Source organism: Ixodes scapularis, unplaced genomic scaffold (assembly GCF_016920785.2).
Source record: "Ixodes scapularis isolate PalLabHiFi unplaced genomic scaffold, ASM1692078v2 PGA_scaffold2__306_contigs__length_199485367, whole genome shotgun sequence".
NCBI lineage: Eukaryota > Metazoa > Arthropoda > Arachnida > Ixodida > Ixodidae > Ixodes > Ixodes scapularis.
This window is the reverse complement of record NW_024609857.1, coordinates 57,731,296-57,754,317: the sequence shown is the minus strand read 5'-3', so window position 1 is coordinate 57,754,317 and position 23,022 is coordinate 57,731,296. Positions and strand designations below refer to the sequence as shown.

At 44.6% G+C, this 23,022-nt stretch overlaps 1 protein-coding gene across 2 annotated transcripts in view; it reads right to left on the bottom strand.

The window, feature by feature from the left end:
* Positions 1-23,022, bottom strand: part of LOC8025092 (medium-chain acyl-CoA ligase ACSF2, mitochondrial) — a 32,829-nt gene that overhangs the window by 5,315 nt on the left and 4,492 nt on the right. The window contains exons 5-19 of one of the 2 annotated variants that reach the window (XM_029987458.4): positions 19,139-19,422; positions 17,040-17,217; positions 16,432-16,514; positions 13,315-13,425; positions 12,557-12,614; positions 11,992-12,188; positions 8,583-8,711; positions 5,233-5,286; positions 4,993-5,111; positions 4,839-4,886; positions 4,646-4,763; positions 4,426-4,521; positions 3,593-3,741; positions 3,423-3,511; positions 98-174 (exon numbers count right to left, since the gene is read on the bottom strand). In XM_029987458.4, coding sequence (XP_029843318.3) covers positions 98-174; positions 3,423-3,511; positions 3,593-3,741; positions 4,426-4,521; positions 4,646-4,763; positions 4,839-4,886; positions 4,993-5,111; positions 5,233-5,286; positions 8,583-8,711; positions 11,992-12,188; positions 12,557-12,614; positions 13,315-13,425; positions 16,432-16,514; positions 17,040-17,217; positions 19,139-19,422 — 1,790 coding nt within the window. Of the gene's footprint in view, positions 1-97; positions 175-3,422; positions 3,742-4,425; positions 4,522-4,645; positions 4,764-4,838; positions 4,887-4,992; positions 5,112-5,232; positions 5,287-8,582; positions 8,712-11,991; positions 12,189-12,556; positions 12,615-13,314; positions 13,426-16,431; positions 16,515-17,039; positions 17,218-19,138; positions 19,423-23,022 lie in introns of both variants that reach the window. The other variant, XM_040505151.2, reaches the window with a different exon arrangement.

Below are 23,022 nucleotides of genomic sequence, written 5' to 3'. Positions count from 1 at the left end.
TATGAAGAGAAAAGAAAATAGCAACAAAGGTTTTATTTTTGGAGGGAATCTTAGAGCCTCAGTGTCAATGTGGGATGCACTAATGCAAAGAACATACATGCACTTTTCCAATGCAGAGCTTCTTCCGGAGGTTCTTGATGAATTCCGACGAGCATGAAGATCCCACAACAATGGCTGCAACAGATATGTACCAGCCAAAATTAGGAGCAGCCCATCACAGAAATGCATGCCACAGATCTAAGTCACAAATAACACAACAGCGAGACCAACAAGATGTAAAAATCTGGGGAAAACCGGCATAATGCGAGCTCCGGCAGACGATTTCGTTTCAGAAAACAAAGAAGAGATTCTAAAAGCCTAAACCAGAAAGATTGCAATGATAATGCTAAGAAGCAGACTCCCAGATGAAGATCATGACTACACAAGCGAATAATAGTCACGGTATTTACACGAAGGTAGGTCGACCCATTTTTCAATTTTTGAAAATCTGAAGTGGGGGGGGGGGGGGGGGGGGGGGGGGGGGGGGGGGGGGGGGTAGGCTCATAATGGAACCAAAGCATTCCACCACCACCATGAAATGATAGCGATATCAAGAACACCTGGACTTGTTACGAGTTCAGCCGGCTGTACCTGTGTAGCATTGTGCAATTCCGGTGCACTCATTTTACAAGCTCTTTTTTTTATAATTATTTCTACGAACGAGCATTACTGATAGCGATTTGAAAATTAGCCGAATGTACGGCGGTAAACAGCGTGCCCGACTCCCAGGGGGTGGCAGCACTAGGGAGGGGTCAAGTGGGGGTGGGGCGCAACTCAGATCCTGGAGAGCGTTTGCAATTTAATGACGGCGCCCAAGGGAGAGGATTAGGAAACGATATGTGCCAATGTTGCCTGCACGATAGCAGACGCCCGCTCTGTCGCAACTCTGTTACTCCTCTCGTCTCCCATTGCAAACAACGAATGCCTTGGTGTAGCCTTTCTCACTTCGAGAATTGCAAACGTCGAGAGGAGAAAGCAAGGTTGCCAGACAAGCAGCAGCATCCAAGACGGCAGAATATACCATTTTTTGCGATAAACAAATACTTAACCTATCGGAACAAAACTGGTGGCTATAGAAGAGTAATCATTTATATCTTGCATCAATTATTCAAGCACATCGATGGGCTCTTATGACCTGAGTCAGGAAATAAAACGTCCCTTTGCCCCACAGACTCCCAGAAAAATTTAGCAATAAAATGGTGCCCATATCTCGTGATCCCCGATGTAGCAGTTGCGCCCGCCCTCAGTAGAGCCTCCCTAGGCAGCACTTGAAGTAAGGGCCACTCCGGAATGGCCGCTGGAACACTCTCCCTCCCACCTACTTCTTTTTGCGGTTTTCACACGATTCACAGTCTTACGTCGTTTGATCAGGTGTCGAGATCATGCGGGAGCGCCAACTACCTATGTTTCTCCTTATTGACATGCGTGATCCAGGCAGTTTAGGCTTTCAGCGCTCCTTTATGGCCATTCTTCATCCAGAAGCAACAAACAACTGCGCTGCTGGATGAAAGTTCGACCCGTCGGAGCGGGTGGTGCTCCAGTTGCATCTGCAACGGCACGGGATCTTAACTGTGACGGCAAACGAAGAGCCTTCCACGGGTCAAAATCTGGATAGGTCGGGTTGCCTTCTGGAGTTAGATGTCGGGCTTGCAACGTACGCCACAGATGTGCACCATCGGTCCCTATCTGTGACGTGCGAAGCGATCAACGAGCAAACACGGAAGATGCTGTTATTTGCGAAGTGCTACATTTCGTTGAACGACGCCAACGACGTGCTTTGAGAATGCAGCAGTGATGACGTGAACGACAGCACAGTGAAAACAAATCATAGTCCTTTAGTCTTGCAGACAGAGTGAGAATGACAGGAAGCAGCTTCAGTTGTCCCGCTTCCGAAGTGAGCTTCCTAGTTTCGATAACGTTTGAGCATCTCATGCACCTTGCGAGTGCATGCGCAGCTAAAGCATGCCAGAAGGCATCAAGTGCGTGCTGATGGCTGGGCTTTCGAAAGAGACGCCCTGCCGTTCTCAAGTGTTTGCCGTAAAATGCGCCCATAAAGATTTTTTTTTTCTTCCTTTTATGAATGTTCCCGTATTTACAAAATTTTAAGTCGACCCCCTCCAATTGCAATTGGAGGGAGTCGACTTAAAATTGTGTAAATATGGCAGTTTATGAGGGTAACGCAAACATAAAACAGAACTGCATAAAAAAAAAGAAAAAAAAGAAAATTGGATTGCATGTATGATTATACAGCCTAGAACTTGGTCTGCCTCAACGAGAAACGAGTCTCCCAGCTGTAGATGAGAAATTTAGACACTGCAGTGCAACTGCTAGCTTGGGGTCTTTAACGTGCATCACGCAGTAGTGATACACGACCGCACGCTGGTACAATGCTCATCCAGATTGAAACGGGTAGGGGTGGGGATTGAACCCGGGATCCTGGGTTCTGCAGCATGAGCTTTTGCTCCACATGCTCCGAGCTGGTGTGCGCTAACCCACACGGCCACCGACCCCCGAGAATTGCATTTAAAATTTCCAAAGCTAGTGTTGTCACACTGAAATATCTAGGATGGACACAAATGCATAATCAATCATATATTTTCAGCATCAAAGCTAAAACACCTTGCTCTTCAATATCCCGGAAACTACAATCGTGATTACCAGCCACCGAAGTGACCACTAGGATACCTCTACCCTTCCCCTCTTCTCTTTTAGGCATCTTTGCAATAAAGGCAGTGAAGAGGCCTATCCCCTTTGCTAACAATGACTTGCACACTAGGGAGTGCATTAAACAGTTGCCAAAGGCTCAGAAAGGCTATAATAGCTCTTGAACTGGTAGAATACTTTCCCGAGCTATACACATTGATAGAGTATTTGGTTGGTTGCGGGACCCGCTCAAGGGTACTTGGGAAACCCAATTTCAGAACTTGTGCCTCATAAAGCTTTACCACAATAGAGTAACCCTAACCTATAAGTATTTTTTTTCTTCCTAAATTTTAAAAGCATAAATGCTAGTTTAACTCATGCAGCTGCTTCAATGTGCTGGCCGTTTCTTTCGGGTGTCACTAAAAATGCAACTTTCTCATTTAAAAATGCAGAGCCGATGGCCCTTCTGATTGAAGGGCTGAGTGCAATAGTGATACAGCTCCGAAAGAGGGTCCCAACGTTTTTCTCGTGTGCTGGTCAAAATTAATGTCTTTATTCGGTTCAAGGGGAATGAATACCTGGAATATTACATTAGCAAAAAGAAAGTGGTGCAATTGTGACCTCCAAGAACAGAAATATAAGAAATAGTACAGGTCAACTTGTACCATTCTTGCAAGCAGCCCATCAATGGTTTCCCCATTCAGGTGTCATAGAACCCGGATTCTGCCCCAAAAAATTACCTTTGCGAAGTGTCGAAGCTTTGCTCTGGTCGGCTTCGATCTGGGGCAACTGTGCCAATGCCGACGGCGTCCCATACACAGCAGTGCACCTGCGACACACAAGGCATTGTTTTTCAGGTTGCCACGCCTCTCCGAGGAAGTTTTCAGAGAGGCCAAATAAAGTCGCGCACTTGTTGTCCTTGATCGCCTTGAAAGCGATCGTGGGATCGAAGACTGGCGCCGGCAACACGAGGGTGCGGCCAAAAGTCACGGCAGCCAGCGTGCCGGCGATGCAGCCCAAGGGGTGCGACATCGGGAGAGTCAGGCAGACTATGTCCTCCTGGACAAAATTTGAGTAAAAGAAAACTCAGCTAAATATGGAGCAGAAACAATTAGTACGGTCAGGAAGTTTTTTTGCTTCATTTGGCGACACCGCACAAAAAGAAATGCCCACGCGCTAGCCGTAAGTGAGTGCACAACAAATGACTCCCCAGGGTTCATATTCTCTCCGTTTTGTTCCTCAGCACAGTCAGAAGACCTTATCCAAATCTTATTTGCACATTTAATTTAATTTCATTTATTTAACCCTTAAATGCCCACAGGGAGCTTTACATAAGGGGGGTTGCAAATTTAAACACAAGGTATGCCTCGAGGCATGTCGAGACATACCTCAAAACAAGGTCTCCACAAAAAAAAAAAAAAAAAAAATTATTTAGTTATGCTCTGGGACAACTTTCTGCGATATTTCAGAAGTGAAGAGTGTTAGTGCACAGCTTTTATCTGCACTCAATGCGGGCGATCATGTGGGCGATCTGTTGGCAATTATGCGACGATACACTATGAATGTTTCAGAAACAATGTCAAGAGGCTTAATATCATCAGTCACGAAGTTAAAAGTTACCCTAAAATGCATTGAGGTTCTATGAACGAGAGCCCACTAACAGTTTTAGATCATTGTATAAATCAATTGCTGCAAGACGGTGCACCATTTACAAGCAAAGATAATGCACATTGCTGCACATACATGGTCCTGGAATCCCAGCACATGGCCAGCCGTCTCAGCGTTGTTGACAATGTTGAAGTGAGAGAGCAGAACGCTCTTAGGTTTTCCCGTGGTTCCCTGCACGCGCAGAAGGGAAGCATTTTAAGCGAGTCACAATACCAGTTGGAAAAGCATGAAGCTTTTCTATCGTGTCAACACAATTCAGAGCTGGTTGAGTAGCATGAAACCAAAGGCAACTCACTGACGTGAACTGTACACTGACGGGGTCGTCATATTGGACCTTCGGGAGGGCGACATTCACGCTTCCTTCCTCCTGATTCTGAACAGACTGAATCAATTCGTCGTACGTCACTGTGCCCCTGCGGTACGTAAAATCAGAAGTTTAATTTACGAAACATCAAATCAGCAGAAAATAGCCCCAATAGTCTACTCACGGCTTTGCCGCTTCGGCGATCAAAATGACGTGCTTCAAGCGAGGAAGTCTGAAAATACAAAGTTTCCCAGGTTAGAAGACTACAACCCCAGAAAATATGACAAACAAGCTTGACGTTGAAAGCCCCTCGCAATGCATCAAGTCGAAGGTTGTACCTGGCACTTTTCAGCTCCCCTGGCTTCGAGTTTTTCAGTTCCGGAGCTATCTCGAGCAGCATTGCATAGTGGTCGTGAGATGCAAATTTCTCGGAGAGGACAACCGCTTCGCAGTCAACCTGCGTGCAATTGAGCCGCCTTCAAAACAAATTCTGGTGCGTCTCATATCGAACGCAGAATCCTTACTCAATTAAAAGGAGAGAGAAAAAAAAAAAAAAAAATAAAGAGAAGAAAGCTTACATGCTTCAAGGAGTGTTGCAGCTCTGGAACGGTGCATTCCGTAGTAATATTCACCTTGGAAAAGAGAAAAAGACAAACTTGCAGTACTCAAAACATACAGGCTGTGACAACCATTTGCTGCATTATATTAAAATTGCAGCACACGATTTTCAAACTGTTGTCAATTATGGACCAATTTTGCACTGATGCCCCCTTGCAACTTCTTTTTTTAACACAAAATGCATGATGTGGCTGGCACTTAACCATATCCGGTTGGGTGCCAGCAACGAAAGTCGACAGGCCGAACGCCAGCCGTATGCCAACGCAGCGCTCGCCTCCTCGCTGGCAGCATGGCCGCCAGATGCACAATTTCGGATACTTTCGGCTTAAGGCCGAAAGTATCCGAAATTATTATTAGGTTTAGGGTCTGCAGTTTTCCCATTAGTTACTAAATCTAGTAGCTCTAACTGGATCTAGCCAAGTGTCATGCCCTCAAACCAATCCAATCCAAGGCCTGGACTGGATTTGTCGGCTCTTCCCTTTGAATCGGGTAGCACATTCTACAACGGGGTGAGCAGAGCCTGCTCTCCGCTCTAAGCAAAATTTATTGCCTATTTTTCTGCCTCCAAGTCCTCAAGTCTTTGCTCAGGGCACTTGGTGGCATTTCCAGCTCATTTTCTCTGACTGTGCTCGCTTTTTGACAATATCCCTGACACTTCTCTGATTTTTCCAGGTAATTAAAAATTTCCCTGACAATTCTCAGTTTTCCCGGTTGCAGACACCCTGAAGAATGAACCTACAGAGCAGTTCATATTACGTTTCTTGCAAGTATCCTTGCTAACTATTGAATTGGAAAAAGATCTCACCAGAACATAGCAGTCTGTCATAAATAACAGCAGCAATTTTATTCACGAATTTGTACTCCAAAGTAGAGTTGGCACATTAGCACTTGCCCAAGTTTTCTCCCTTTTTCTTTTTAATATACCCGACGCCTGCGTCTCTAACATATCCCACTTTGGAGGAGTGCCTTGCTCTTAGCATGCGGGTGCATCGCAGCGAAGCAAGATAAGCAAAATCACGATGCTTACTTAGCGGTTGCTTTACTGCCGTACACAAGAGGGCGGTGAGAAGCGCACTCAACAAAGCCAACTTATACCCCTGTTACACGAGCATCCATAACTACAGTTAAGCTAACTGCAGTTACTCTAGACTGGAGTTCTGCGCAGTTATACAACTGACCGAGATGCGGCTAGTACGAAACCATGGTTAGCACAAATTGAGCTCCACAATCTCAGTTTGGGCTTGCTAACTGAGCTAAAGATGGTGAAGACTGCAGCATTGCCGGCTATCGAAGCACTAACTATTTCGGAATGCCAGGGAACACACCTGGAAAGAACTGTGAAGACAAATGTCGCGAAAAGAAACATGTCTCAAAGGCAGATAGATATGCAGCAAAAGCAATTACGCCATGTCGCGAGACAAGCGAAGCCCCCACTCCTCGGGCGCTGCCATTAATTCTGGCCGATGCCAATGCAGTTTCCCTCATGTCGCCCATGTTTGTATTTATTTAAGGGGTCTTGATAGTCGTTTGTTACACATCACAAATAAAATTATGGGTCTAATTACTCGTTTTGAACAATTCAAAATGAATATAAAAAAATGTGTCCTTGATTCGAACATGGGACACTGCAGTTGGTTTCGTTTTAGCTTCAACCCTTCAACTGCAAGCAAAATGGCTGTGTAACACCATCTCAGTCCAGTTTACTCTAAGCACGATTAGCGGCCGATAACTGCCGTTTGCCTAACCACAGTTAAAACTGCTTGTGTAACTAGAGTATCACTTGCCAGGGCACGCTACAAACATGACTTGATATTGCGGAAATTTCGAGTACTGTCGGTGTTTGACAGAGAGATCAAACCGAATGGAACACTATTTGTGACGATAATCAAAAGTTCAGAAAATTAGCACAAGCCAACCACAACGATCTGGACGTGTAGGGGGGGGCCTCAGCTTTAATATTTTCAGTATTCATTATGTGAAAAGAAGTTTTGGCCCAATGTTGGCACAGATTCTTCACATCTCGGCTACATGTAGCAGGATGAAGTAGGGTAAGCCTTTTGATGCAGTTCAGCACAAATGGTGCATAATTCAAATCACTGAGAATATATTATAATTATTGTACAGCTTGAAAGACTCCAATATTAACTTAGAAACGCTAAAAAATGCTATAAACAGCCCTGCTGACTCTGAGCTAAACCTCGTTTTTGGTTGTTGTGAATTCCAAACTTTTTAAGCAATTCCTGCTAAAACAATCATGGGAATGATAATATTGTAAGAGATTTCTGCAGCTCAGTCAGGCTGAAGGGTGGATTGCATGCACAGTGTGAAAAACGCCGACATTGACGATAAATTTTAAAAACGATACGACACTCTGCAGTCTACACGACACTCATTCAGGAGGACTGTGAATTACTGTGTTTACACAATTCTAATATGCCCCCAATCCTAACGCGCGGGCAGATGAAGCTCCCAGATGTTCAAAAAGTAAACTGCTGCCAATTCTACAGTGCAGGTAAAACAATGAAGGTTGAACAGGCGAATGTGAACAAGCAGTCACGACGGCAATGGGACTAGCCACTTTATACCGAGTATTGCATTTTTCTTTTTGAGTTTCGGTTGTAACGCACATGTATGCTTGGGCACCGATTTTGGCAAAAAAAGTGAGCGTTAGAATCGTGCGAACGAAGTACACTCATAAGTGTGCAAGCATCGAATCGGTCGAAATTATTAATCACTAGGGAACCGAAAAACACGGTTCCCGCGACTCCTCGAGTGCGCACCGGGGCACTTGAAAGATTTAGGAAATGGTCTACTGTTCTGTTTTTTGCACGCTCCCTCTACAGGGTATCACACTCCAACAGGCTCTGAGAAAATCGCATTTGCACTGCAGCCGTGGAAAGGAGCACCTGCAAGCAAGACATCCACGGAGCACTCGCACGCTTACCTAGCATGGCACAGGGCCGCTTTGCGCCTGCCAGACTCCACATGTGTACAGCTTCTCCAGATTAACACATTACATTCTGCGTTACCACTGCCTCTGCCAGGGGTACGGCAAAAGGAAGACTTTTTTTTTTCTCGATTGCTTCTGGCCGTGCCAAACACTCCCTAGCATGTGAGTAATTGATTATAAGGTCTGTAGGCTTCTGCACTGCTACGTTGCAACAGCGCGGAGACAGAGAGGGCTTCCTCGGCTATCAATCAAGAGAGACTGGCGTTTCTTGAGGAGTTTGAGAACTCGTGTGCTAGATTAGTTGCTGAACCTTTTTAAGACAAAGCAACTCTTCATAGAGTGATAACTGTTGTCACTTACCAGAATCAATCCTGCCTTGGCAGCTGCGAACTGGACCACAACCCATTCGTACATGTTGGGCACAACAATGCCAATCTTTGAGCCGGCCGAGAGCTTGAGAGACACAAGGCCAGCTGCCAGCTGATCGATCTGAAACACGAATGGCAGAACAAGTCAGAAAAGGCTACAATAAAAGGCTTTGAAAGGTTGCCTGCAATCTGACCCCAGATGCCTTGCTTGATTTATTGCCAGAGAGACGGAAGAGTGGGCAAGCGCATCCTCAAAATGAATGCCTGCCCATCTATACAGTTAGGAAAAATGCAAAATTACGCAAAAAAGTTGAAAAATTTTGGGTTACTACAAGAAAAATGTGCTACTGCATATTGCCACTATGAACACAAACATTCATAATTCATAAAAGTCACAACTCCATTATTATCATCCCTTACTTCCATCCACAGAAATCCTGTAGGTACCTTTTAGGAAATTGAAAAGAAATGTGATTTCTTAGGGTAGGTAAAAATGCCGAAATACGAAATATTCTTGGAAATCACAAATTTGAGGTCTTTGTAGTTCAAAGTACATCCCATCACACAATACAAAATCAAAGGGCATGATTTGAAGTATGGGATGAACTTCAAGTTTGATTTTTTCCACTTTTCTTTACTAATGATGGTCTCAGAAATGGATTTCCTGGAATTCCCAAATTGACAGCTGATGTTCTGCCAAGAGAATGGGTTTATTCCCTTAGTGCCCTTTTCGCAATATGCTCTCGAATAAATAAACTCTACCCTGAAGCTTTCTTTTCTTTTCAGAAATACAGTTGGTAAGTAATTAATCATAAATTGAAGTAATCATTGCCCCAAAGATTTAACATTAAATTAAAAGTTCCAATTGAGTGAGATGTGAGACTGAATAAGGAAAAAAACACAAATAAGGAAAGATCCAGAGGAAGTTCACATGCACTCTGCTAGAAAAAGTAATTTCAGCAAATGCAAACTATATAGCAGTAATTGAAATCGGACTCCTTCGTAACAATTTTTTCTTTATGGTTTATGTAACGCACATGGGAAGTTTATCTAAAGTAAAAAGCATGGCATGAACACTTGTAGGCCACCTCTTCATAGTAATGCTAAAAAAAAAAAAAACACTGCACAAAGAACAAAAAAAGCTTTTTTTTGCTGCTTGGATAGGAGTTTTTGACAAAAGAAAACACTAGGCATCACAAAACACTATGCATCACAGAAAGCACGAACTCTGTGAGAAGGTGATGCTAGTGGTAAAGATAGAACGTGAATGTTTGAGAACTTGATGTTCCCTCAATCAAAAGCTAACTGAGATAAATTAAATTTCACTACTGACATCACCCCTAAGCCTATTGGGGAGGAGATCGAGTGGTGGCGCTCCCTAGTGGGCACCTCGGGAACTAACGCTGTGTAACAAACAAACCCTTCGACCGCAGTCATTAGTGCATTCACTGCCACAAAAGACGATGCAAGGCTTGCGAAAGATATGTAACACTATACTTTTCTCCTCAACGCATCTGGATAAAAGTAATCTAGCCCCTCTTGCGTTCAATGCCATCGAAGTACTCTTGGAAGGCACAACAAGCGCATGTGTGGCAGTGACGAATTCAGAGGTGGGTCCGGACATCCTGACCCCCCCTCTTGAATTCTGTATGTGTAAAAATTTAGGGCGAGGAAACGAAATGTAGGGCGGAGAAACGGGGAAGGGTTTGAACATACATTAGCCTGCTTCCCCCCCCCCCCCCTTCCCTCTCTTCCTTCTAAAATACCTGCGCCTACCCCCGCACGTGACGGACGAGCCACGTTGCGTCAGCTGCACGCCCTGGATTGTGCGTGGCGACCGTGTTTTTCCTAACTATTCACAAAACACGCACATCACTTTTCAGTTACCCTGCCTCTTCCGTCAATCATGGACGACATCGGCGAAAGCAAGTAGTGTTTCGTTGAAAGAGAGGACGTGTCCAACTGCGATCATATCATTGAGTGCAGCGTTGCACCATGACCGAAGGCGGACAGTGTCCGTATCGTCGCATATGTGCTGCAGTCCTCTCCAGCGCATATACCCGGTTCAAAATGCATGCTTCAAGCACTGCGGTGCGTACCAAGTGCGCACCGTATCACTACAAATGTGAAGCGAGCACGGAAACAATGCGACGTACGCTAGGCAAGTGTTGGCGTCGGAGATGTTTGCCACACAGCGATTGTTTGTGGTGATGATGATAATGAAACTGCACCCCCTATAGTTCAATCTCCTTGCCAATAGTCAAAACAAAATAACGTTGTTGGCACCTTTTTCAGTGAAAAAAAACTTGTCAGTAAGAAAACAATATTTCTTTCTTGCTGACAAGTGTTTTTCACCGATATAAATCCTATAAGCGTCCAGAAAGTCAGTTCTTATTTTGACCACATTAGGCTTAGGTAGACGTCGGCTCGTACAAAAGCTGTTTTTCTCGATTATCTTTTGATGCAGAAAACATCAAGCTCTCGAACCTTCACATTTTATCCCAACTACTAGCGTCACATTCTATCCCAACTGCTAGCGTCACATTCTTGCAGTCTGAAATTTCTGCAATGCAGTTTATTCACATGGGCCGAAAAACGCTGATCTTTTTTTTCTGGAATGCCCACAACTACATACAATGACGTCGTCATCAACACCATACTAGACAACCAACATTCCTAAATCCAACAATACTAATCAAGATCGTAGAAACAATGTAGCCCCTAAGGGGCTATACTGTTCATACGATCTTGACCTGTGTGTTGATTGAGTGCAACATGTTGGTTTTTTTGTGGAACCCAGACCTATAACACAGTCTGCGTATAACCTAATGCAATGTTTACGCTGCAACACCCAATTTAGGTGCTGGGTATGCAGTGCACAAGCCTCCCTCCTCTCCATTTCTTTCTTTGGCGACTTCTCCCAGTGTGCGGAGGGTGAAGGCGAGGTATGCAATGGGCACACCTCTCCTCCACGCTCCTTCCAGCCAGGGGGAGGCCCACAAAACAATAGAACTCATTTTTAAACCCGCATATATGAGCCGATGAAATCATTTTGAACAAAAGAAAAGTCTATTGCAGCGTAAATATTGGATTATTCTTTTTCAGGAATATTGCTCTTTCCGACATATGCTTCCTTATCCACACCACTTAACAAAAAAAAAAAAAAAAGGAAAATGAATTTTTTTAGTTGCTTGTTTCAAGCATTTTCCACAACAGCAAATGTGACTCACCGATAAAAAAAAAATACAAAGAACTAAAAAATTAGTAACTGTGCCAGAGTAAATTGGCCAGTCGTTGAGAAAGAGATGCAACGACGGCCGACCGGCCCCGAGGAGTGGCAATTTTGTCGCGTCGCCGTTTGACGGCGTCACACCCCCCAACAAGACGGTAAGTGCACTGACGTCTTTCTTGAACTCCGTGTAGGTCTTGCTGAGCTCCTGGTGGCACGACACGACGGCAATGCGGTCTCCCCAGGCTTCCGCCGTTTTGTCCACCACATCCCCAGTGGTGCAACAAAGAAGCGGCCGTCCGCCGGGCTTGTGGAAGTAGCTCATGCTCAGCTGCGCCTTCCGAATCGGAGCGCAAGTTTCCATCGGGTCTGCAAGTATGTGCCGTGGGTTTCCGCTCAGTCACGTGCACCAACGTTTACGGGAGAGACCATGCGCTAGATTGTTTTTTTTTTCTTTCGGGAAAGTCATGCCTCCCGCGCAACTGGGTTCACGTGATGGGAAGTAATGCCACCTTGGCAGCTCAAACTCTTTCTGTCACAAAACCTACTGGAGTGGGCCGAAGCAATCATGTGACTCGGTCACATGACGGAAATACGTAAGGTACCGGCAAGTTTGAAATAAAGTGGGGACCAGCTCGCTTCATTAAGATGTTAATGCACTTCGATACTGCTCCAGCAACAACGTGCTTTGAAGGGAGAGACGCTCGAGCGAGCGGCACCGAGGCAACCGGCCTGACCTTGCTTTCTCTTTGTTGCGGCCTTAGCTCCGGGTTGCTTGCCGGCAGCACCACCGTTCTGTAAGGTAAAACAGAAATGACTCAAGGGCACAACGGGACTCTCAATCAGAAACAAGAAAAAGTTGCTTTTGACTGGGAACAACGCATTGTTCAACAGCCTCGATACCCCACCCTACGCAACGAAAAGCTGGGTTGAGGCTGCAGTCGAGTTCTGGTTTCTGATCATTCAACGCGGCCGCCGCCATTTGTGTTCTCAGAGTTTGAAAGCGCCTTTTGCCCGTGGCAGTGAAGCAATCTTTGTCGACTAAACACTGTCTCCAATTGGTGCCAACTGCTACCATTCGGAGACAACCTTCGTTGACGCTTCAACAATCTTCGTTGATGCCAAATGGCACCATTGAAATATCCCAACGAAACGCACAAAGAGAACTGCGATTATCAAACAAGTGAAAAGTGGAAGTTGCACGGGGTTTACTATTTCCATTGAATAAGCGGAAACTGACCAATGGCAAGCGGAGGCTGTATAAATATTTTTTTTATTTTGTTCGAAATTATGCGTTCAGACTGCCAAGTCGCTCCTACTGTTACACAATTCCTGTCGAGTCTGAAAGATCAATCAACAACTGCAGACAGAAAATTTGGAGCTCAATATCCTACAAAAAATATATGCAGTCCCCCCTGCCTTTTGTTTATATATCTTTTTCTTTCTTTTACAATAAAATATGGCATGCTGGGCTAAAGGCCACACTGCACATCACCTGTTTTGGCTGCCCCTGTGGAGGAGGACCGGGCATCATCGTAGGCATGGCCTCTTCTGGGCTCAAGCCTGCCTGAATAGCACGATCCTTGTGCTTTGTTCCTTGAATGTGCTGCACCCAGAAAGGAGATCAATTCTTGCGAGGGAAGTTTCAGCACACAAGGGAAAAAAACAACCACATCTCTACGTGGTGAATGATGTTGATTGGGGCGAAGCTCTGGTGGTGCTTGTCTGCGTAGACGCTGAGCCGCAGCCATGCCGAGCATTTCGTTCGTTTTCCTTCATGTATATAACCACGTTCCATACCACACATTCTCTTTCTGACATGGATGAAAACAAACGAAAGGCTCGGCATGCTGCGGCTCAGCGTCTACGCAGACAAGCACCACCAGAGCTTCGCCCCAATCAACATCATTCAACACGTGGAGGTACGTTTTTTTTTTCTTTTTCCCCCTACACGAGCACGGGAGCACGTGCTCCCGTGCTCGTGACCCGACGGCGGACGGACCTACGGACATGGCTAGCCCCTAAGGAGCTTTGCCCCCAAATAAAACTATCACAATTAAACTTTCTAAAGCACATCTTCCCAAAGCTTGGATTGAAGAAATACAGATCACTGTGCGCTTCCATGTATCACGTAAAGGACGAGACGAGGAAGATGCTACAGCTGCTAAAAATTAAATGTTTCCAAATTTATTTGAGCTTCTTATGGCGATTCTATGGACTGTTAGTACAGTCAAACTCACTTCCAACGATCCCACATATAACGACATATCGGTTATAACGACCAACCACGAAGATGCGGGTCAGGGACATTTCTTTTAAATATTTGCTCTAAAATAATGAAACTAGCTACTGAAGTTTTGTCACCTCTTCTTAAAACAGCTAATAGTTTTAATATAGTTTCTATAGTTTTGTGTTCAGAGGCAGAAACAACTACCATAATATTCCGAGTCAGTGCCTACCCCCCGCCACCTAAAATACATTAAAAAAGAAAGTGGGGTGGGCCAAGTCTAGATGGCTAAGCACAAAAAGTTTTAAAAAAGCTACAAAAACGGCAGTTTTTTGGTACGCACCTAGCGCGGCCACAAAACAGATACATTTAACTCAAAGCTCGAATTAGTTTGATTGTTTTATGCAAAAAATGCTCATGAAAGAATGTTTTACTATCACAAAGTCGGCTGCTTGCATATGCGTGATGCGTGACAATGCAAACGTTTGTTCCGTTTCCAACACTGCTATGTTTTCTTTGTCAGTTAAAAAAAAAAGGTCAATAAGAAAGTAGAAAAACCAACCAGGCACAACGAGTGAGCGAGCGAGCGGACGAAAGAAGCGAGGAAGTGTGATGCTGGGGAAGAAGAAAAGCCGGGGATCGCGTTGGAAAATACTTTGGCGTCGGGCCAAGTTGGGTGCCTTGTCAATCACAAGGAGCAGGCTCTTGTGCAACTTTCTTGTTTGGTGCATAAATGCATGCATGTGTGTGCGGCGCGCTACCAACTCAAGCGGAGGCGGCGTTGCAGCGTGGCACGGACAGCACCACAAAAACCGAGATTGAAATGAGATGCTCTACAAACATCTGTGTGCGGTGTTAGAGCAAATCTTTATTTACCTATTGGCTTTGTCTCAAACATTGCACATCCTTACCAACAGCGGTAGCGACGTTCTGCAAGAGTGACTGAGTATTTCCGGAGACTTTATTTTGGTGGAGACGGACTTTGGTCTTACATTTAGACCTTACTTCTACTCAGTAGCTACATTCCAGGAAAGAGGGCGTTCACTGACCTCACGATCCCTGAATAGGCTACTGCTCGTGTTATTTTTCAGATTTCTTTTTTGTCTAAACTATCTTTTATAAGCAAAACAAGGTTTCATTTTGCTATCTCAATTTTTTTTTCTTTTAGCACGAATGTGCTCCGACTTCGTGGTCACGTAAATAGGGGAGGAAGTACCTACACAAGGTGAAGCGTCTTTCCCTCCTTCGTTTTACTTTGCTACAAATGTCCTCCAACCATAAGGTCCACGACTGCGTCAGTCAGGTAGGATGAATGTTTGCGATCGCAGAGTTCGCGTTGTGGTATTTGTAAAAGTGAATGGTCACCGTTTTTTTTTTTTTCTTTTTTAAATTGATATTTCCCTAAAGAGAGGGGTGGGTGATGATTCGGGATATAGAGGATTTTTATGCTGTTGTTGTTGATTACGGGCTTTGTGGCGAAAAGCTACTATGGCCATACTGCGCCAAGCTAGGGGTTTTTACGCGGACATCTAGGTACATAATTTTTATAACAAGCATGGTGCAATAGCTCATATGCTCCCTGTGAAGTGCAGAGCACCAGTGTCCAGCCAAAAATTGCGTAAAAGTTTTTAAATTTAACAAGGAGAAATTAAGACGTCAGTCTTCGTTTCAGAAGCCCTTTAAAAGATACTTCAATTTTGCAAAAACATAATTAAGGTATTGCAATACCAAATATTTAGTGGCACTCTACGTATCCTCAAGATAATTCATAAAAAAAACTTCATTATGACTAGAAGATTCCAAGTAGCAAAAACTGATTGCACAAACTGTGAAGACAACCCAAAGTTGCAAAACGAGAAAAATGCACTTGAAAGGTCAAGATATGTATACTGATATTAACGACCACTTCTTGTGGAACTATCACATTCGTTATAAGTGGGTTTGACTGTACACGAGAGAGCTCAAGTCCACAGCTTCGAATACTCCGGACAGCAGACTGCTTATACAGAAAAAAGGTTTCTTCAAACCAGTTTGCACACTTATCAGTTTGAAACCTCGGTGAACATTGACTGGCATCCTTGCATGTGCAGTGAAGTACCACTTGAACAAACTTTTATAAAATCCCCCAGTAAAAAAAACACCAAAGTATCCAATGCATTCAGTCGAGTGCACTTTCAATTAAACAAACTTCGTCTTCCGGTCCCTAAAAGTTAGTTCAAGTGTTCACTGCATTCCTGACTACATGAAGTGAGAGTCTCCATGCCAGCAGTTGCACCCGATGACATAAATTTACTCTCCCTCAACGCTGAAACTGTTGCCTCGGCAACCTTTATCCAATTTGCGAATCTATTCCACAGGGTTCTTGCCTTGAAAAAGAAAGCCTACCTCGTCTCTCTGGTATATCGAGTTGAGGACCAGGTTGCACATCTCGCAGAAGAAACTTGGTTTTGCAACCCCTGCCGCAGCACCTGAGCCGTAAGAACAGTTTGTTACAGAAGTGTCAGATGACCCGCTTACAGCAATCACGGAACTTATAAAAACTGGGAACAACCTTTATCTTTAAAATTCTATAACGCATGGAATGCAGTAAAAGAGGGATTTAATATCTTCTTGAGATTTAAAAATAGATTTAATATCTTTTTGTTTAGAAGATGTTAAATTGTCGTTTCTGGGGCAAAGACAAACCTATCATTTTTCAATTAACCCGCTATACCTAGGGGGGAAGCCAGATCAGTGTTTAGGTCGTGTGACAATTTACCCACCAAATTTAGTGGGCAAACTGAATTGGTTTTGAGGTCCCGTGACATCAATTTCCCCGCTGAAATTATTGAGAAAGCTAGATTCGCGTACAGGTCACGCGACATCAAGCAAAGAAGTGCACAAACGGACGGACAGAGAATCTTTTGACATTGGAGGTTCCAATACAAAAGTATTTCTTGCCTTAAAAACAAAACAAAAAACTTGTGTAAATAGTGAAAAGAGATGACACATACCAGCTGCCATGTTGCTAGCTTGCCTCGCCTTCTTGGCAGCCCTTGGTGGCAGGGGCTCCAGTGGGTAGGACCGTCTGTCCATGTGGAAGGGCTCTCTGTCCATGTGGAAGGGCTCTCTGTCCATGTAGAAGGCTCCGCTGTCTATCGGGTATGGTCGCTTCATTCCCATTGGACCACCCTGGAGGCAACGGCGTTGCGTCAGATAAACCAGGCAAAGTTTAGAACCTTTGCGAAATTCAGTCTGGCCACTTTGATCACTATCATCGTTGTAGGTATGGCATTTGTGCCATACTAATGGTGGCCTCCTGGTGACTGATGGTTGAAGTAAGTGGATGAAGCGAGGCCTATAGTTCCAAGACCTACTACATGACAAAGGAATGGAATACAAGAGCAGCACAAGTGCTTGTTTCTAACTTAGGCTCTGTAAATTAGTTGGAGGCACGCAATCAGGACTGAAGCTTCCCTTGATGTATAGAATTTGATCAAGGTGTCTATGTGGGTTGGCTTTTAGTTCTGACCGAATGTATCTTTGTCACCAGTGAAACTGAAAAAGATTGAGAAAGAACTGCACAGCAAAGAACACATTCTTGCCTGTCGTTGACTTGAAAAAGTGACAGCCACCCATAGACTACTACTAGACTACCCCCTTTCTCCCTGGGTTGCTAAGAAGCACCCGAGACGACAGTCTGCGGCGAACCCACGCATTCCGGTAAAACTGAATATCATAATTTTCCAAACACGAAATGAGGCGATAACAGGGCTCATTTTGGGAAGACCACATCCACGCCTTCAAAGACGGCGATTCCTCATTTTTTAGCAAGATCAGGACAGGCCCTTGTGAAAACAGAAGTCTTTCGCTACCCTGACGACCCCGCAGGACTTCCGTTCCATCAAGGCAATATTTATTTGTTTCAGCGGCAGTAGACAGGCTTTTCTTTTTCACTAGTCTGATGCTGCAACCAAATCGTCAGTGCCTTGATGATAAGCTCTTTGAAAAGCTACTAATCCTGAAGTGTAATTTGTTCACTTTTTAAGTTTCCAAATTCTTTTTCAATAAAAATAAACATGTGTATTGCTTCAGAATTCGAATGTTTATACTATTTCAAGCCATACTTGGTACTTGCAATGCCTATGACATTCTTTGAAATGCACTGTATCATTATGCGTGTTTGTGAAACATGGCCTCATTTGAGAAAAAAAGTATTGCAGTATGTATCTATATCTGTATTCGAATCAGGTCGAAACAGGCAGGGGTGGGAATACACCGATCTCACTAAGGGTTAGACGCATGGGTGACGCCACCATAACTTTAGTTCACAAGAGGCAGGTGGCAGTGCACGAGACGGCTCGTGCCTTATCGGACTGGTTGCGCAGAGCTCCAGAGAGGTTGTCACACATGCAGAAAAACTAAGGTTGCCTCGATGCACCGCAGCAGCGGCGGCGAGGCGAAACTGGCTGGTGAGATTGGCCTATTGAAACCGGGATCCCTGGGTTCTGCAGAGCGAGCTTTTACTCCGCGCAATCCGAGCCGCGGCGATATAACGCATGCGACCATCCCCCGGGAACTTGCCTGCCAGACCTTCTACATCCACTAGAAGGGACAATTTGCAGAATGTGCCGCATACATCCCGGCGAATGAATGGGGCGTGGTGAACACCGGACTTCGAACTATGGTGGTGGAAGCGCGTCTCCGACCGGTGCGCGAACCGTGTCCCAAAAAGTGGTTTCTCGATTTCTGCCTCACGACGTCAAAGAAGTGGCACGTCATCGCCGGCTGCGATTCAGGTGGTGTCACGACAGCGGTGGTAAATACGGCAGACGCCCCATTCTGCTGCGAGCCATTCTCCATCCCGACAGTCCACGGAAGCTTCGGAATTGGATATCGGGACCTTGCGACGACTGTGACATTTGCATTTGCTCCCACTTTTCAGTCAGGCTTCTAGAACCGACCGCCGGATTGTGAAATGAAACGACGCTACACGCTGGCTTCTGTGACGTCGTTTGTCAAAGCTTAGGAACTGCTCTGAACGTGCGGGCGAGACGGGACGCCAAACACGCCGGTCGAACGGACACTGCACCCAAACTCCGGTCCTTCTCACCATTGGGGGCCCTCCCCTCATGCGGGGGCCCATCCAGGGGCCGGGTCCCATCCTCGGCGGGAGCATTGGCAGCAGGGGGGGACGGGGCCCCCCTCTTGACGCCGGGGGATGCATGGGCATCCGGGTCTGCCGCATGCCAGGCGGGAGGTCCGTCAGCGTGGGGCTGATGCCCAGGTTCAGGCAGCGTGTCCTGTGCTTCTGGCCGTCCAGGTGGTACTGCAGCTGCTCCTTGGTGTTGGACTGCGTCCCGCAGATGTTGCAGCGCACCAGCTTGAAGGTCGCCGCTGCACCGCCAACGAGCCTCCTTCAATGCCGGAGCCCGGGATATGTGCGCCGTGCGATACCGTCGGCACAAACGCGAACCTGGTGCCGTGGCGTGTTTTGCCCGGAAATGACGTAGATGAACACTGAATTTCGCTGCTTAGTTCGGTGCCCTGAACGAGTACTTTCCACTATGCTATATTTCGTTTTAGCTAAGTCCAGACACAGCCGATGCTACAAGAGTGAGCATGTGACCCTGAACAGCGCTTGCACTGCACAAACGCGCGTGGTTGCCAGGGATGCTGAAAGCCTGGAGCTCGTGCTTGAAGCATCGGCTGCATCTGGACTTAAGCTGAAACAAAGTATAGTATGACACCCTTTTAATACCGAAAGAAACACGGCAAGGACCGGTCGTTGCCAGTTGGCGCAGTGTCGAGCCCTGTACAACATCGGGAAACGCAAACTTTTAAAAGAATAGTTCAATATCGCTCACCACAGCAGAAATAACCTAAATATAAAAACAAATAAAAAAATATGGTTCAGTAGAAAATTTGCATTTTGCAAATTTGCAATGCAATTTGCGTTGGGAAAATAGCTTTTTCAGCTGCACCTGGCAAACAAAAAACTTTCCAGTCAGAAACAATTTTCTGTTTTCACATGCAAGGGCATGCCAGGAACATACATGAGTCAAGGAATAAAATGTTTCTCAAAGATTATCTTTTTTTTAACTGCCCGGATAAGCCATGAATGTCACTGTACTTTTCCCGAAAAAGATAAAATTGGCTAAATATTTTCGTCATGTCCGAAGCAACCTTGACTGCTCGCACATCGTAGTTCACAAATACTCCTATTTCAAAGTCAGTGTCAAAGTGTTGTTCAAATAAGAAGTAATCCTGTCAGTTTCCCATTGGCTAGATGGAGTGCAGAGAACATGTATGCTGCAGAAAGGTGAGAGAGTGAAACGCATGTTGGCCAGCAGGCTCAATCCACAGCTGTCTAAATTGCAACTTGTGGCTTTAATATGGCCTCAACTTTATTTTCCCTGAGAAAATGCATCTTGTGACATGCAAGGCCCAACTAGACATTTAAACAAAAATGCTTAAATGAGCGATATTAGAGCACAAAATATGCATTTTTTCATTCTTACTGTGAAAATATACCATGTCTAACACAGCAAACTCTCCTTTTCAGTAGTGTTACACTTAAATGTAACACACCCATGAGGGAAATCATGCTATAATATTGGCTGCAAGTAAAAAAGAATCAGAAGAAACTCCAAAGCACAGGACACGTTAAAAAGCCAGCCAGATGTGCAAATAATGTGGTATTACAGTGAACTCTAAACAGATCTCTAAAGTGCACTTAGAAGTATTTGTTAAAATTTTATGGGTCAATAAATTTCAGATTAAATGCTATGAGAAAAATTCTAATTGGTAATAAGAGAAAGAACTGCTGAATACATTTTTACAAAGGGCTTTAGGCTGATAATAATTGCACTTGCACATATGGTCGCTTTGGAAAATGACTGTCACGAGCTAAAGGCTTGAAACGATAGAGGTCGTAAAAGCGAAAGAGCCTAGGGCTATTCTAGATCCTTTGCTTAGTAGGCATAAATCAAGGCATTCAGACCAACTGTGAGACAGTTATCAGAAATAAGGGTTCAACACCTGCTGCACTCTGCTCGCACAGCAAGCATCCCACTATGCTACTTACATTGAATCTACACTCAAGCTTGCTGTGTCCCTTCTGCATTTTTGCTCCAACACCTAATTAATAAGTGCCCATGCCCCGTTTCTCGAAATCGTCTCCCTATTTTCGGTGGCCCCTTGATCTGTGTTTTATGGCAAGCGCATGCCATCATGTAAATAGTTTCGAGGGATGTACTGGTAGCCCTTGCAATATGCAGCATGTGCTCCAAACTAAACTTTGAAATAAACCATTTCTTCTTTTTTTAAACAGTCTGCTACTGACAGTGCATAGACACCAAAGAGGCAGCGTTTCCCTTGCAGGCCGCTTTTCGGCTGACAACCCGAATTTACTTTGCATTGACAAAACCCAGAAAAAAAAGGTGACTCAGCAAGACAACTCTGGTATACTGAGTAGAGGTGACATGCCAAGCCCCTTGTAAGAAAAAAACAGGATGTGGTTGAGAATACTAGTATGCAGAGATTGGGGTTGCTTTGAGGAGCCTGAAAAACTGGGAATCAAAAGAAGGCCCTGATCTATGTGTGACCTGTTAGACTGAAATCATGCATGTCGTCTTGACGACATTGAAGCTGTCGCGCTTGCGCATTGGGTATCTCTGCACATAAGTCTTGTTCTTGTGTGTATGGGTGTTCTGGATTAAAGGGCTTTGTAACCCTGGCTACTGGTCATAATATACCCAACACCCAATAACTATTTCAAGTTTGTAACTTGATGCTTCACTAACATATGCATCTCTCAACCTTACTGTAGAATACCATGCATCCACCCGTACAACACTAAGCGCCCATTCCCAAATTTGCAGGATCTGAGAAAATACACGCAGTACATTTATATGTAAAATTGATTCCCCATTTTGTTTGCGATTATCTCGAAAGTTTGAGTGGGCGCTTGCCTGGTATTTTACGGTATTGATCCTTCTGAACTATGTCCCGTACACTGCCTTATAAAATCTTATGGCCATCGAAAAATAGTAGAAACCTAAGTATTTGAGCACAAGTTGTTAATGCTGGTTATCTGTGATAGAAGTGGCATTTGACTTTTTGCAGCAGGTTCTGTAGCAGGCAAAATATTGGTTTGGAGCAGTCACTGCCATTTTCTGGAGCAGATGCCAACATCTGTTAGCACATCACTTGAAAATGAAAAAGTGATTGTATTGCTAAATGGGAGTTCATCAATGACAATGATTGAGGGTTTTTCTTTGATTCTGATTCATATTATTTATTACCTTTTGTAATAAGAAAAGAGAGGATGCAAAAGCAACACAAAACCTCCCTTTTAGGAATAAGGCTTTGGTCAGAGTACCCCCTACTCTGACCAAAGCCTTATTCCTAAAAGGGAGGTATCAAAAAATGGCTGAAAACTAAATTATAGCACAACAATTCAGTTTGGATAAAGTTCTTGCCCCCCCCCCCCCCCCCCCCCACTTTTACACCTGGTACTTCGTTGAGCCTGTGAAGATAATTTTTGTAAAATGCCTGCAAAAACTAGCATATCGGCTAACAAGCTGCAAATATAACCACCTACAAATATTAAAACCTACATTTGTGCTTTAAAAGTGACACTGCTCTTTAGCAGAGTTGGAACCAGTGAAGTCAGTTTGCTGCTTTTCGATCGACAGTTGCACGACATACCTCGACTACCGCAGTTATTCATACATTTTTTTCCTTTCTTGGCGCAGTGTTTCAAGATCAGAGAGAAACCTACAATCAAGACTTAGAAGACATTAGACAGTACTCGACATAATTTCCGAGCCTACCACGCTAACCCATTTCGGCTGCCGCTCATGCGGCAGACATGATAATCAGGTTATCTCATCAGGAGTGCAAGACCTCGCTTATGTGTTATCACAGTAGCTGCCATTCTACTATATTGCAATGTATTTTTGCGACTTTTAGCTTCTGACATCGCTTACATCG